We start from the raw sequence: 13,962 nt of genomic DNA, 5'->3' as shown, positions 1-13,962 counted from the left end.
TTGGTTAAATGTTGTTTTGTATTTTGGTTTTTAAGTGTTTTTATTGAATCAAAGATAACATTTAAAAAATCAGCATCAATGCATCTGTGTGTTTTGGAAGAACGAACTGTCTTCAGATGAGGTTCCTTCTATTTTTTACACTTTAAATGTGTTTTTCTGACCTGATTTAATGACAGAAGATGTCAAACGCTGCATTACATTTATCAAAAGCATGTTGACTCTGGCAGTGTTTCAGCAGGAACAGTCTTCTTTTGTAGAAATGACTGACGTTTAAGTGGGAATCTTCAAAAAATATTATAAGTGAGGAGAAGATTATTTTGTTTTTGTTGTTAAAGTGGATTAACCCTCTAAAAAATTAGGCTGAAACACTGAACGACAAAGTGTACGCAGACTTAATATGCCGGATGTCTTTAAGGGAAATTTAGAATAACAACTCCTCTGCATAACAAAATTCAGTGTCAACGTACAGCATATTGTTGGCATTTTAATGTGGAAATACTGAAATTATGTGTCAAAGAACTGCATGTTATTGTCCTTTTAATGTGAAGATATTTTTTATTTTTCTTTGTAAAATTACAGAATATTATTGTAATTGTTATGTGGAACTATTTATGATATGTGTAAAATAAGAGTTTATATTTTTAATTTAGAGATATTTACACTTATTACAGCCTAAAATTGTAATGGTAGTGTTAAAAGAGCTAAATTCTGAGTGTAAAAATTACAGCATATCGTTTCAGTTTGGAAATATTTAAGCTCTACGTCAAATTAGAGCACATCATTGTAATTGTTATGTGGAAATATCAAGATGTGTCAAAATACAACATGTTATATTTTCATTGTGAAAAAGTTCCATATTTCTGTGTCAAATAACATCATATTATTGTAATAATATGTGGAAATATTCATAGTTTGTGTCAAATTCACATTGACAAATCTGTGTGAAATTGCATCCCATTACTGTAATTTGGATTTATTTTTTAAAGCGTCACAGTGAACTCCTGTTGTCTTTCTGGACCTTTAACTGAATAACTCTGGCCAAAAGCCTTCAGAGGAGAAATGGACAACAGCACATTTGTTGGGGACATTCTCATCCTGGAGGGGTTAAAGGTCACCTCCCGGTCCTTCATCCCCGCCTTCATCCTCCTCCTGATCGTTTACGTCTTCATCGTGGTGTCGAACGTCGGCCTGGTGGTGCTGATCTCCAGGAGCAGGAGCCTCCAGCAGCCCATGTACCTGCTCCTCTGCAACATGAGCATTAACGATGTTTTCGGCGCCACCGTCGTCGTGCCTCACATCCTCAGAGATCTTCTGACGTCAGACTCGGAGCGCCACATTCACTTCACCCACTGCGCCGTTCAGGCTTTCTGCGTTCACCTGCACGCCAGCGCCTCTCACACCGTGCTCATGATCATGGCCTTCGACCGCTACGTGGCCATCTGCAACCCCCTGCGGTACGCCACCATCATGACCAACAGGAAGGTGGTGGCGCTGACGGCGACGGCGTGGGGAACCGCCTTCGTTCTTGTGGTGATCCTCGTGGGCCTCAGCGTCCGCCTGTCGCGCTGCAGGTGGATTATATTCAACCCGTTTTGCGACAACGCCTCCTTGTTCAAACTGTCCTGCGAGAGCGTCCTCATCAACAACATCTACGGCCTCGGCTACACCGTGCTCCTGCTGGGCTCCTCCATCGGGAGCGTCACGCTCACCTACCTGAGGATCGCCATCGTGTGTCTGAGCAGCAAGAACAAGGTGCTGAACAGCCGAGCGCTGCAGACCTGCGCCACTCACCTGGCCGTCTACGTCATCCTGCTGGTGTCCGGCTTCATCATCGTCATCCTGCACCGCTTTCCACAACTGGCGGATCACAGGAAGGTGGCAGCCGTCCTGGGACACGTCTTCCTGCCGGCCCTGAACGCCGTTATCTACGGGCTGCAAATCAAAGAGGTTCGACAGACGATCACGGCTCTGTTGTGATGTCAGGTGACCAACACGAAATGCAAACCTCAATTTGAAGCAGAAATATGACGACGGATGATGCTGATATTCTGGGTTTAAGTTAGTTTATTAACATCATCATCAACTTGACTTTACCTATTTTCTTATTGATCAATGCATAAGAGCTGCACATACTATTTTTATTATATATATATATATATATATATATATGTGTGTGTGTGTGTGTGTATTTACTTTGACAAGAAGTATTAAAAGATTTATGGACAACTTTTCATCATGAATCCATCTCTGTCTTTTAAAATGTTTTCATTCCTATAAACTCACAAGAGATATTTTACTTAAAAATAACTACGTCAGATTTGAAGTAACGAGGCTGAGGTGTTCTCATTACAAATACAATGAAAGCCCAACACGTCATTCCAACTCGTCACATGTTGCTGCTTTGTGAGTGGACTTCTGCATCTACATGTTACGCTCACGGTATCCTTCTGCGTCTACATGTTACGCTCACGGTATCCTTCTGCGTCTACATGTTACGCTCACGGTATCCTTCTGCGTCTACATGTTACGCTCTCAGTATCCTTCTGCGTCTGCTGTTGACGTTCCAGGATGCTGCTACCGTGATGTCAACATGAGCACATCAGCACATTCAGACAGGAGGTAAACACCAGACTCCTGCATGAAAGTTCAGGGTTTGTTTCAACCAAGGTGGCGTTGGCGTCAAGAGCTTACACTGAAATCCCTGCAAAAGCAACAATGACAATGGACTGGAACGTCATGAAACCAAGCATCAGTTTTGGGCTCTGACAAATTAAGTGCTAAAAGCTGCAGAGCCTCTAATCTCCACTTGAGGCTGGCTCCGACAGCAAGTCAATCTAACACGTTCTTATCCCAACCTGTAACATGATGCGGTTTGATGGTTTTAGGTATCCCTCTGCATCAGCTGTTAGCACTGCAGGATGCCGTTACCGTGATGTCAACTAATGCACATGGTGGGATGACGCAGCACGCAGGTAATTTTCTTGTCATATTATTATCTTTTAAAACAAATTTTCATGGGATTTTCTTGCATTTTTTAAAACTTTTTTTCATCTATTATTGCTCTTTGCCTTGTTCCCATGTTTTCAAAAGAGGTCAAGCCAGTTTACGCGGGTTTTAAAGGGTTAATCACAGAGCTATTTCAGGCAACCAACCAAAATCACGCTGACTTTGATCGAGGGAGCAGGAAGTGCTGACATGCTGGTTTCTGGGTTTTAGGACTCTTTCCTGAAGGACTCTACAGAGCAAATCCAACAGAGAATATCTGCACGGCTTGGTGATTTTTTTGTGTTGTAATAATAATAATAATAATAATAATAAATGTTGAAACTAGCATTATAGAAGCTCAGACGACATAAACAGGGCTGTCCATCAAAGGTTGAGAAGTCTGTCTCCAGGTAACGGCTGTCAGGTCGGTAATCTCTCTTACAAAAGGCGTCGGCGTGTCTCTGGTCTCGGTGGAGGAGGTTCGTGTCGACAGGTGAGCGTGGCACACACTCGTCCTCTAAAGCCTGATGATGGTGTTTGTTTACTGAATGCTGCCGATCATGTTTGAATCTTCTCTTCTTGTTAATATTTGAAAGACAGAAACCATCTTACATTCTTTCATCTTACACGAGTTTGTGCTATAAATCTATAACATTTTGAGTTTCTGTGATTTGTTTATTTCAGTTCGCTGAACATGAATGTCTTCATTTATTACTATGTGCAGCACATGCTGTGATTTGCTTTTCTGTTAACACTTCAAAAGGTTTTTCTAAAATTGGAAAAGAGTTAAAAGAAATTGGCAAATGAAACTGAAACGAGAAATTTAGCCTTTAGTCAAATCTCGTCATGTTTTCAAGTATTTAAATTTAAACGAGGCAGTGCTGTGTTTCCTGATGACGTGTGAGCCGTTTCTGAATTTTGAGCAGCAGTTTTATTGAGCCATGTACCACTGAAAGTCTGCAGACTTTTATTATTAAATTTCTGCATCTTATTTATGTATCATTTTACAATTTGTAATGCGTAGAGGTTTTATTTGACTATGATCATAAAATTGTTGTAGGTTTCAGTGTCGTTATCATTTTTTTATGTTTCGATTTTGTTGTGTGAAGTCATCAAAGTTTGAATTGGCAGAAATATATTGAACCCTGAATCATTAAATCTTATTTATTTTGAATGAAAATCAGCAGACGGACTCTGATGCTATGAAGAGCTGTAAAGAGATCAGACCTACGTTCTTCTAAAATACCTCTGAATTCTGCGGTTTAAGACATTTTTTCTTTTAGTCGGCTGCTGATTGTTCTTACTGAATTTCTACTAAAAATCAGACTAACATTTATTCTATGAAAATAAAAGCTGCCATGTCCATTTTAATTGTATTAATGTATGCTATTTAATGTTTATTTAAACAGGTAATCTCTTTCTGACATTTTTAAGACACACTCGGCGAAGACAGAAAACCAAACAACACACTGTAAAGTTACAAACAGGAGATTTACTTTGAGGCTATTCAACTTTGCACTAAATCATTAAAACTGCTTTCCCATCCTCAACGTTTACCCCACATATTGTCTGCCACATTCTGAAATATCAGTTTCCCAAAAAATTGGATTTGATGATTTTATTATTTGTCCTGGGCCTCCACAATACGCCTTTACTTTAAAAGTAGTGTTCTTAGAGGTAAAAATATACAGCATGTTATGATTACATAATTAAAAAAATAAGGTTACTAATTTTCAGTTTGGGAAAGTAAAGTAAAGTATTTTAGGTTTAAGAAAGTGAGGTTATGAATTTTAGGGTTTGGTGAAGAAACACAGTACTTTCCGTATTTTAGGTCAGGGAACATCAAGTATTTTAGATGTAGGAAAATGAAATATTTTAGGTGTAAAAAGGTAAAGTATTTTAGGTGTAGGAAGGTAAAGTATTTTAGGTGAAGGAGGTTAAAGTATTTTAGGTGAAGGAGGTTAAAGTATTTTAGGTGAAGGAGGTTAAAGTATTTTAGGTGAAGGAGGTTAAAGTATTTTAGGTGAAGGAGGTTAAAGTATTTTAGGTGAAGGAGGTTAAAGTATTTTGGGTGAAGAAGGTTAAAGTATTTTAGGTGAAGGAGGTTAAAGTATTTTAGGTGAAGAAGGTTAAAGTATTTTAGGTGAAGGAGGTTAAAGTATTTTAGGTGAAGGAGGTTAAAGTATTTTAGGTGAAGAAGGTTAAAGTATTTTAGGTGAAGGAGGTTAAAGTATTTTAGGTGAAGAAGGTTAAAGTATTTTAGGTGAAGGAGGTTAAAGTATTTTAGGTGTAGAAGGTTAAAGTATTTAAGGTGTAGGAAGTTAAAGTATTTTATCATGAACAGTGCACGAGAACTGTTATCGTCAGCAAGGTTAATTATTGATGTAACTTTTCTGTCTTTCGTCCTCAGTAGCTTTAAATCACCCCCTGCACCATGGAGAACCAGACTCTAAGCACAGATATCCTGCTCCTGGAGGGGTTAAAGGTCAGCCCCCAGTCCTCTGTCCCCGCCTTCGTCCTCCTCCTCCTCATCTACGTCTTCATCATGGTGTCCAACCTCGGCCTGGTGGTCCTGATCTTCATGGATAGGAGCCTCCAGCAGCCCATGTACCTGCTCTTCTGCAACATGAGCATTAACGACGCGTTCGGAGCGACGACCATCATCCCTCGCTTACTGAGCGACGTTTTTGTTCCCGTCACAGAGCGCTACATTCACTACACCAGCTGCGTCATTCAGGCGTTCTGCGCTCACTTCCACGCGAGCTCCACTCACACGGTCCTCATGGTCATGGCCTTCGATCGCTACGTGGCCATCTGCAACCCCCTGCGGTACGCCACCATCATGACCACCTGGATGGTGGTGACGCTGTCGGTGTCGGCGTGGGCGGTGTCTTTGGTTATGGTGGTGATCCTCGTGGGCCTCAGCGTCCGCCTGTCGCGCTGCAGGTGGATTATATTCAACCCGTTTTGCGACAACGCCTCCTTGTTCAAACTGTCCTGCGAGAGCGTCCTCATCAACAACATCTACGGCCTCGGCTACACCGTGCTCCTGCTGGGCTCCTCCATCGGCAGCGTCACGCTCACCTACCTGAGGATCGCCATCGTGTGTCTGAGCAGCAAGAACAAGGTGCTGAACAGCCGAGCGCTGCAGACCTGCGCCACTCACCTGGCCGTCTACGTCATCATGTTTGTGTCAGGCTCCGTCATCATCATCCTCCATCGTTTCCCGCACTTATCGGACTACAGGAAGCTAGCGTCCATCTTGTTCCATGTGGTTCCTCCTGCCATGAACGCAATCATCTACGGACTGCAAATCAAAGCAGTCAGACAAAAAATAATGATTATGTTTAACGGGAATAAAATGAAGGCGTGAGAGGTGAAGTGACTCAGTGCTCAATGAAGTGTAAATAATGTCATTAAAGTATCCGTTCTTACTGAAATGTTAAGTCATGCAGTTAAAAAACTGAATGTTGTGCTTTTTCTTTTCAAATTTATGTCACTTCGTTCTATACATCCGTTCAGTAATAATGTATGAAGAAAATATGATATACATTAAATGTATGTTTAACTAATGAATTTGAGTTTCACTTGTTTCTTAGTTGATAACACAGGCCCGATGGTTCACAGACAAACCAGGCGTCATAACTCGCATTACTCCCTGGAAGTCGCATGTTTCCCAAACCCTTAAGTTTGCAGTTACAGTTTACATCCATGTCTGTGTAAACGTGCTTCACACACACAAGATCTCTATAATCTGCCAGTCTGCACACTTTCAAGGTCAACACCCAAGATCCAGTCAGTTTAGTCCTGAGTCCAAGTGAACGTTTGTGCTACATTTGAAGAAATTCTTTCACGGCATTCCTGAGATATCACAACTCGTTCTAATCCCAAGTCCTCACATGTCAGTGGACTTCCACGTCTACACATTACACTCTGGGTATCCTTCTGCGTCTGCATATTACACTCTTTGTATGCCATATGTCTGCACATTATGCTCTAGGTATCCTTCTGCGGCTTCATATTACATTCTAGGTATCCTGCTTTTACATATTACACTCTAGGTATCGTCTGTGTCTGCATATTACGCTCTAGGTAGCCCTCTGCGTCCCGGCGTTGGTCTCCATGTGCTGTTGTTGCTTAAATATAACCATGCACAGCATCATCCCACCATGTGCTCGTGTTGACATCACGGTAACAGAATCCTGCACCGTCAGTAGCAGATGCAGGATACCAAGAGCGTAACATGTAGACTCAGAAGTCCTCTGACAAAGTGGCAACATGTGACATCTTGATATGAGAACGTGTTGAAAAAGAGGAATACCTGCATTGTGATTTTCCTCATATTGGGGCTAAAAGAAACTCCCTAATAGTAAATAGTGATATAAGTAACTTTGTAATTTGTGTTCCATGTAAACAACATGATATAAATGTATTCAAAATCAGACTAACACTGAGACAGACTAACACTCTGGGGGATGTAGGTGTACTTGCACATAATGTGCATCAACTTCTGTGAATAACACAACACAATTCATACAAGTGAAACTTAAAAACATGATTACATCATTTGGGTATGGAGAGATAAAGCCCTCCTGCTCCTCCAGGAGCACCACAGCCGCTCAGCCATGGTTTAAAAAGTGTCTGCAGTCTGACCTCTGGTCCAACAGGAGGAGGCTCACATCAATGGAGGTAAAACCGACACACACTCACACACACAGTCAATGATTCACACTGGTTTGTCATGTTAAAACTCAACAGTGAAATATAAAATGACAGAAAAAAATGATCAGTCAAATTGCAATTTGTTATAAATAAATAAAAAATTATATAATCGAAGCATGGTGACATTGGCTTTAGAGTTAATTTTTTTATTATTTGTTCACCAAAATCAGCACAGATCTGTTTTGTTTCGCTGAGAAGGCAGTCCACATAAAAATACTAAAAACATTTCATTTTTGTTTTCTGCTGCTGCTTTCAGTTATCTTGGGAGAGATTTCTGTTCACTTAAGTCAAATATTTATCAATTTCTTACATTCCAGCTTTCTCATTTTATACCTGTCTTAGACTTGTTATTATTCTCTGTTTTACAATTCCTTAATGCCATTATTTATAATGTCATTATTTTAACAGTAATTAAATGTCTGTGTATAACTTTCTTTTGCACTTTGTCTCTGTACAGCAGCCTGAAATCTTTTTCGAAGTAAAGCTTGTGACTTCAGTGTTTTTTTTTAATTATCAGGAAATTAGTTAAAACTACAAGTAAATTTCCTGAAAATTAGTAGAAAAATGAATAAATATCTATGTAAAAAAATATGCAGTTGTAATTGTTATATAGTTTCCCCTTGCCATTCTTCTCTTTTTCCTAGACATTTTTCCTTAGCTTTTTAAATATCATTTTCCAAATCTACTAATTTCTTGCCGTTTGCAGAACATTTTTTACCGAGATGCTCATAACCTTTTTCCCACCTTTTGAAAGAAATCCCATCAATTTGCTGAGTGTTGAACGGTTTAAATGTTATGAAAGCAGCACAGGAAAAATACAGCGTCTCTTCCAACATGCCTAGAGCGTAAATGTAGACGCAGAAGTCCACTGCAAAGCTGTGAAATGTGACTTTGGATGAGAACATGCTGTGTCCACTGGCTTCCTGTTGGTTTTAAATTTGACTTTAAGATTTTATTGCTGGTTTTTAAGACATTTTATAGCACTGAGGTCAATCGTTCAGATGCTCCTGGATGTTTCCAGACACAAAAACATGGTTGATGTGGCCCCTGAACTTTGGAACAACTCATGTACTGAAATAAAAACTGCTCCGACATTAGAAACCCGAAAGTTGCTGCTGAAGACCCGCCTCCTCTCGCTGGATCTATCTGAGCCGACAACTTGACTTCATCTTCTGTCGTTCTCAAATTTGTTCTCGTTTGTTTTTTTGTTCTTGTTGTGTTTGCTTCAGTATTCATCCGTATTTTGTTGCTCTGAAAAGAAAAGTAGGTTTGGCTTGACTTGTAAGTTTTCATCCTCTCTGCAGAATGGAAAACCAAACTTTCAATATGGATATCTTACAGCTGGAGGGGTTAAAGGTCAGCCCCCAGTCCTCCGTCCCCGCCTTTATCCTCCTCCTCCTCATCTACGTCTTCATCGTGGTGTCCAACCTCGGCCTGGTGGTCCTGATCTTCATGGAGAGGAGCCTCCAGCAGCCCATGTACCTGCTCTTCTGCAACATGAGCATTAACGACATCTTCGGGGCGACGACCATCATCCCTCGCTTACTGAGCGACGTTTTTGTTCCCATGACGCAGCGCTACATTCATTATTACGAGTGCGTTATTCAGGCGTTCTGCGCTCATTTTCATGGCGGCACCTCGCACACGATACTCATGGTCATGGCCTTCGACCGCTACGTGGCCATCTGCAACCCCCTGCGGTACGCCACCATCATGACCACGAGGATGGTGGTGACGTTGTCAGTGTCAGCGTGGGCGATAATGTTCCTTCTGGTCGCAGTTGCGGTGAGCCTCAGTGTCCGCCTGTCGCGCTGCCGGCACTGGGTCAACAACCCGTTCTGCGACAACCCCTCCTTGTTCAAACTGTCATGTGAAAACATCATCGTCAATCACGTTTACGGCCTCGGCAGCGTCGCCGTCACCATGGGGGCCTCCCTCGGCAGTGTCTTACTCACCTACCTGAGGATTGCCATCGTGTGTTTAAGCAGTAAGAGTGAAGTGCTGAACAGCCGTGCCCTGCAAACCTGTGCCACTCACCTGGCCGTGTACATCCTCATGCTCGTGTCAGGCCTAATCATCATCCTCCTCCATCGCTTCCCTCCGTTATCAGACTACAGAAAGCTGGCGTCCATCTTGTTCCATGTGATGCCTCCCTCCATGAACGCCATCATCTACGGACTGCAAATCAAAGCGGTTAGACAAAAAATCATGATTATACTTACAAAGAAAATGTAAATAAATGCGGATGAAGTGTGGCGACACTTGGTAGAGCTGATACAAAGTATCCTGTCTGGTCTCTCAGTCAACAGATGGGTTCCAATCGATGCGTCTGTTCTGGATCTTGGTCCAGGCTTAAAAAAAAGTCCTGTGACTACAAATCGCCAAACTCTCTCCTCGCTCTTGTTTTATTCCCAATGTGTAGGATGTGGAGGGAGCAGGATTTTCTATTTTAGCAGACTGATGTTCCCCTTGATCTTAAGACACGCTGAAAGAAATGAGTAGGACTGCATCCGGTTTCCAGACTCGGCATGAAAGAAGCCCCAGAACCAGGCAAAACAAACCGGCCCGATTCCAGCTGCTGACACTGCCTTCACTGTGCAGCCGTATCGGAGAATGTGCGCCCTCCAGCACGGCGGCCGTGTCAGAGAATAGCTGTGTCCCAATTCAGGGTCTGCATCCTTCGGAGGACGCAGCCTACGCGGTCTACGGTCTACTCCTTCGGAGGCACCTCCGAAGGAGTCGCCTCTGAAGGCCGCATTAACGGTTGTTAATTGGGACAGTCTAGCCTTCAGAGGATTTCCTGGTTGTGTCACCAGATGTTCCCGCCCTTACCCCCACGACAGTTTATTCCTGCCGTCAAGGCTCGCCAGAGAGAGAGAGGGGGAGAGGGAGAGAAAAAGAGAGAGAGGCCGAGAGAGGGGGAGAGGGAGGAAGAGAGCGAGAGAGAGAGAGGGAGGGGGGGGGGGTCACTAAAGCAAAGAAATTATTTTATTTTTAAAATTTACTTTTTATTTAAATTTTGCTGGAGGAGGAGGACAAGTGCCTCTGTCCGCGTTGGAAGCTGATTTTTCGCGCAGTAGAGCCTCCGTCAGTGGGCGGAGCTCTCCTCTGCTGTGGGCGGAGCTCTCCTCTGCTGTGGGCGGAGCTCTCCTCTGCTGTGGGCGGAGCTCTCCTCTGCTGCGGGCAGCACAGCGGGGCAGCTAGGTGGCTACGTGTTAGCATTACTAACGTCACGTATTATGAATGAAATTATGAGATTTTAATGTCCCTCTAAGTTTAACATATCTGGCGTTTGATTTTCAAATGAGTAAAAACCCACATTAAGTTAAGTCTCCACTCTGTGCCGCCATTATTTTTGAAGATCGCGGGCGCGCAAGGAATCTTGGGAAATGGAAGGCCGCGAAGGATAGTAGCGATGTGTCCTCCAAACAGAGGGAAGAGGAGGCCGCATTTGTGGGCTGCGAAAGGAGGAGCCTTCGAATTGTGACCAAATGGGACAGCCTTCGCGCAGCGCTGTGACGTAATCGGCCTTCGAATGCAGCCTCCGAAGGATGCAGACCCTGAATTGGGACACAGCTACAGTGCGCCCTCCGGCACGGCGGCCGTGTCAGAGAGTGCTAATAAAAAAAAGAATGAAAGTTCATGTTCTGCCCATGTAATAAGCACTAATTTTAATAATAATAATTAATATTTATGTAAGAATTTTTCAGTGTTTTGTTTTCATCTGTATTTGTTTTTCATTTTACGTTTCATGTTAAGCATCCTTGAGTACTAGCTCACTAAATATTTTTAAGATAAAAAATTCCTTTTTCACTTTAGCCTTTAACTCGCACCAACTTAACTGCTTTGCATTCTGCTTCGCGAACCTCTTTAAAATGTATTTTCTTTAATTTCATGCATTTTATACACTATTTTTAGCTTTATTTTTATTAATATTGCCAATGTCAATTTTTATCCTTAATTTATTCCAGTTTTACCAGTATCATAAACTGTTTGTTTTTTTTAAAAAGGATCCTAAAGCTATTTCATGCTACCAAAAGTGAAAACACACATGCAGCATGGTTTGTACCCATCAGTCTGACGGATGCTACCTGAAGTTCGGGGGAGATGGAGGTCAGAGGAGCTGTGAGGAGGTTTCAGGCTGTGAGACTGGGCGGTAAATTAAGAACGAAGTTGTAGCTGACTCGAAACATCGACTCCTCACCGGCTCCACGGAGAGTTTCATGGTTTTCGCTGTCTAACAAGAAAAGATGTTTCTTTAATCGACCAAAACCTTATTTACTTCATCGTACAGCGACAGTTTTAGAGGCTATTTAGCTACATGACACACACACACGAGAACTGCTGCCACACAGAGCTAACACTGCCACTAGCATGCTAACGCGCGCTAACTACGATTAGCATCACAACTTTTACAAACTAAATCAAATGAATACAGTATTAAAAACGCGCATGCACACGTATTTACCTTCTGTAGCTTATAGCAAGTCTTCACTCAGGTGGTTTTCAGGTGGTTGCTGCTAACACCAACTGTTTCCTCTTAGTTAAGCTAACGTTAGCTGCTTCTGTGGTGTACTAAACAGCGTTAGCTATTACTTTGCTTACACTTGGATTAAAAAATAGGAAAAGAGTTTCTTAAATGTTTTAAAATAGCGTAATTCCTGTAAAAAAATAAAGGCAGACCTGATCTGGCCAAAACCAAACTGCTCTCTCCAGCGTTTGCACAGCGCTAACCCAACTGTGGAGCTGCTCTGTTAGAAAACCAGTTTAAACTGGTTTCGTCTGTTTTTCTTTCCAGCCAGAGCCGTTCTGATATTTTAACGTTGATTTGAATTTTGAACGCTGAATGTTTTAATGTTCATTGTTAGTTTTTGTCAACCCAACTTTTAAGTTAATGTCAAATAAATTCCAGCTAAAATATATTAAAGTATGTATTCACTCTCATAAATGTGGCAGTGTGTTGCCTATGTACACCAGTAAATTAATAGGTTTTCTTTTTTTAAGAATGTTTTTCAGAGAGTACTTGTATTTATTTCAAGGACTTCATAATAGAGCAGCCATGTCTCAGCCGGGATAGGCCCAGATTAGGCGACCATGAACAGGCCAGAACACGTTTTGGAACTGGCCACCATATATATCAATATCAATATCAATATCAATATCAATATCCAGAGTGTATCAATAAAGTAAAAAGCAAAGCAAAAGCAAGTTTTTTTTAGTGTTTTTTTATTTTGGATTGTTTAATTTTTGTTCAGAGAACAGATAAACTTTTTACAAAAATAGATATATTCAGGTTTGTCACCAACAACAATTTTGATTAGTTATTTTTTTTAAGTAACTAAGTAATTACAGTTACATTTACTGTGATATATAATAACATGCTGCAGGTTACATGACAGCATGTATGATGATGCTGATGCCGAGTTGACAGCAACAGTTGCCTGGTGACAAGGTGTTGAGCAACAGGAGGACATGGGGCCACTATAAAGGTGTCTGAGGGGCCACCTCTGGTCTGACTGGAGGAGGTTCACATCAACGGAGGTAAACCTCACACACACACACACACACACACACACACACACACACACACACACAATGCTCCCTGAACGCTGCATGTGTCTGAATCATCAGATGATTTTCTAACTGTCTTTGTTCAGGATGCTTTTAAGCTGTTATGTATGAAATAATCAAAGTTGATGTTGGAAAAGTAAACTTAAAGGACATGAGTTTGTGACCCGTCTCCTGGTATGTGCTGAGTTGTCTCCGTGCTGACTGATGAGGGAAACGGGAGACAGACATATTTTCAAGGTGTTTTGTTGTTAATTCAACAGGCTGAACTTAAATCACATGTTAGACATGACTGACTGAGCTGACCTGGAGTGGAGCTGCAGAGACGAGGCAGAGCTGGACTTTAATCACATTTTATTATTACTCTGTTAAATGAACGTCAGTGTCGATGTTTTCGTCTTCTTTCTTCTTCATCTTTGAATATTTCACCGTATCGATGTTACGTGCAGCAGAGCGTCTCTCCTGCTGCTGCAGGGTGAACCACAGTGAACGGACCATTAGGATTATATTTGAAAAAGGAAATATGTGGTTCACATGTTGCTTCATCACATTCAGTTTAATATTTGTGTATTTAAAACCTTTTCTGTTTTTAACGTGATGTGTAAGGTTTAAAAGGTGACAGTGAACTTAATTTGTTTTGTGACTGTTTTATCAGAATCTGAAAAGGATTTATCACCAAGTAGGTTT

At 41.6% G+C, this 13,962-nt stretch overlaps 3 protein-coding genes across 3 annotated transcripts; all 3 read left to right on the top strand.

Moving 5' to 3' along the window:
* The first annotated feature begins 1,059 nt into the window (after positions 1-1,059).
* Positions 1,060-1,977, top strand: LOC121952678 (olfactory receptor 52N5-like). Its single transcript, XM_042499479.2, has one exon. The coding sequence runs from the start codon at positions 1,060-1,062 to the stop codon at positions 1,975-1,977; it is 918 nt and encodes a 305-aa protein (XP_042355413.2).
* A 3,442-nt stretch (positions 1,978-5,419) lies between these two features.
* Positions 5,420-6,358, top strand: LOC121952677 (olfactory receptor 52N5-like). Its single transcript, XM_042499478.1, has one exon. It carries the CDS (start codon positions 5,420-5,422, stop codon positions 6,356-6,358), a length of 939 nt encoding a protein of 312 aa, XP_042355412.1.
* A 2,654-nt stretch (positions 6,359-9,012) lies between these two features.
* Positions 9,013-10,456, top strand: LOC121952507 (olfactory receptor 10H1-like). Its single transcript, XM_088088861.1, has 3 exons — positions 9,013-9,914; positions 10,140-10,205; positions 10,309-10,456. The coding sequence occupies exons 1-3, from the start codon at positions 9,013-9,015 to the stop codon at positions 10,454-10,456; spliced, it is 1,116 nt and encodes a 371-aa protein (XP_087944987.1).
* The last annotated feature ends 3,506 nt before the right edge of the window (positions 10,457-13,962 follow it).

Source organism: Plectropomus leopardus, chromosome 15, assembly GCF_026936395.1.
Source record: "Plectropomus leopardus strain MGB_pleo_1.0 chromosome 15, ASM2693639v1, whole genome shotgun sequence".
Classification (NCBI taxonomy): domain Eukaryota; kingdom Metazoa; phylum Chordata; class Actinopteri; order Perciformes; family Serranidae; genus Plectropomus; species Plectropomus leopardus.
This window is presented reverse-complemented; position numbering and strand designations above follow the sequence as displayed.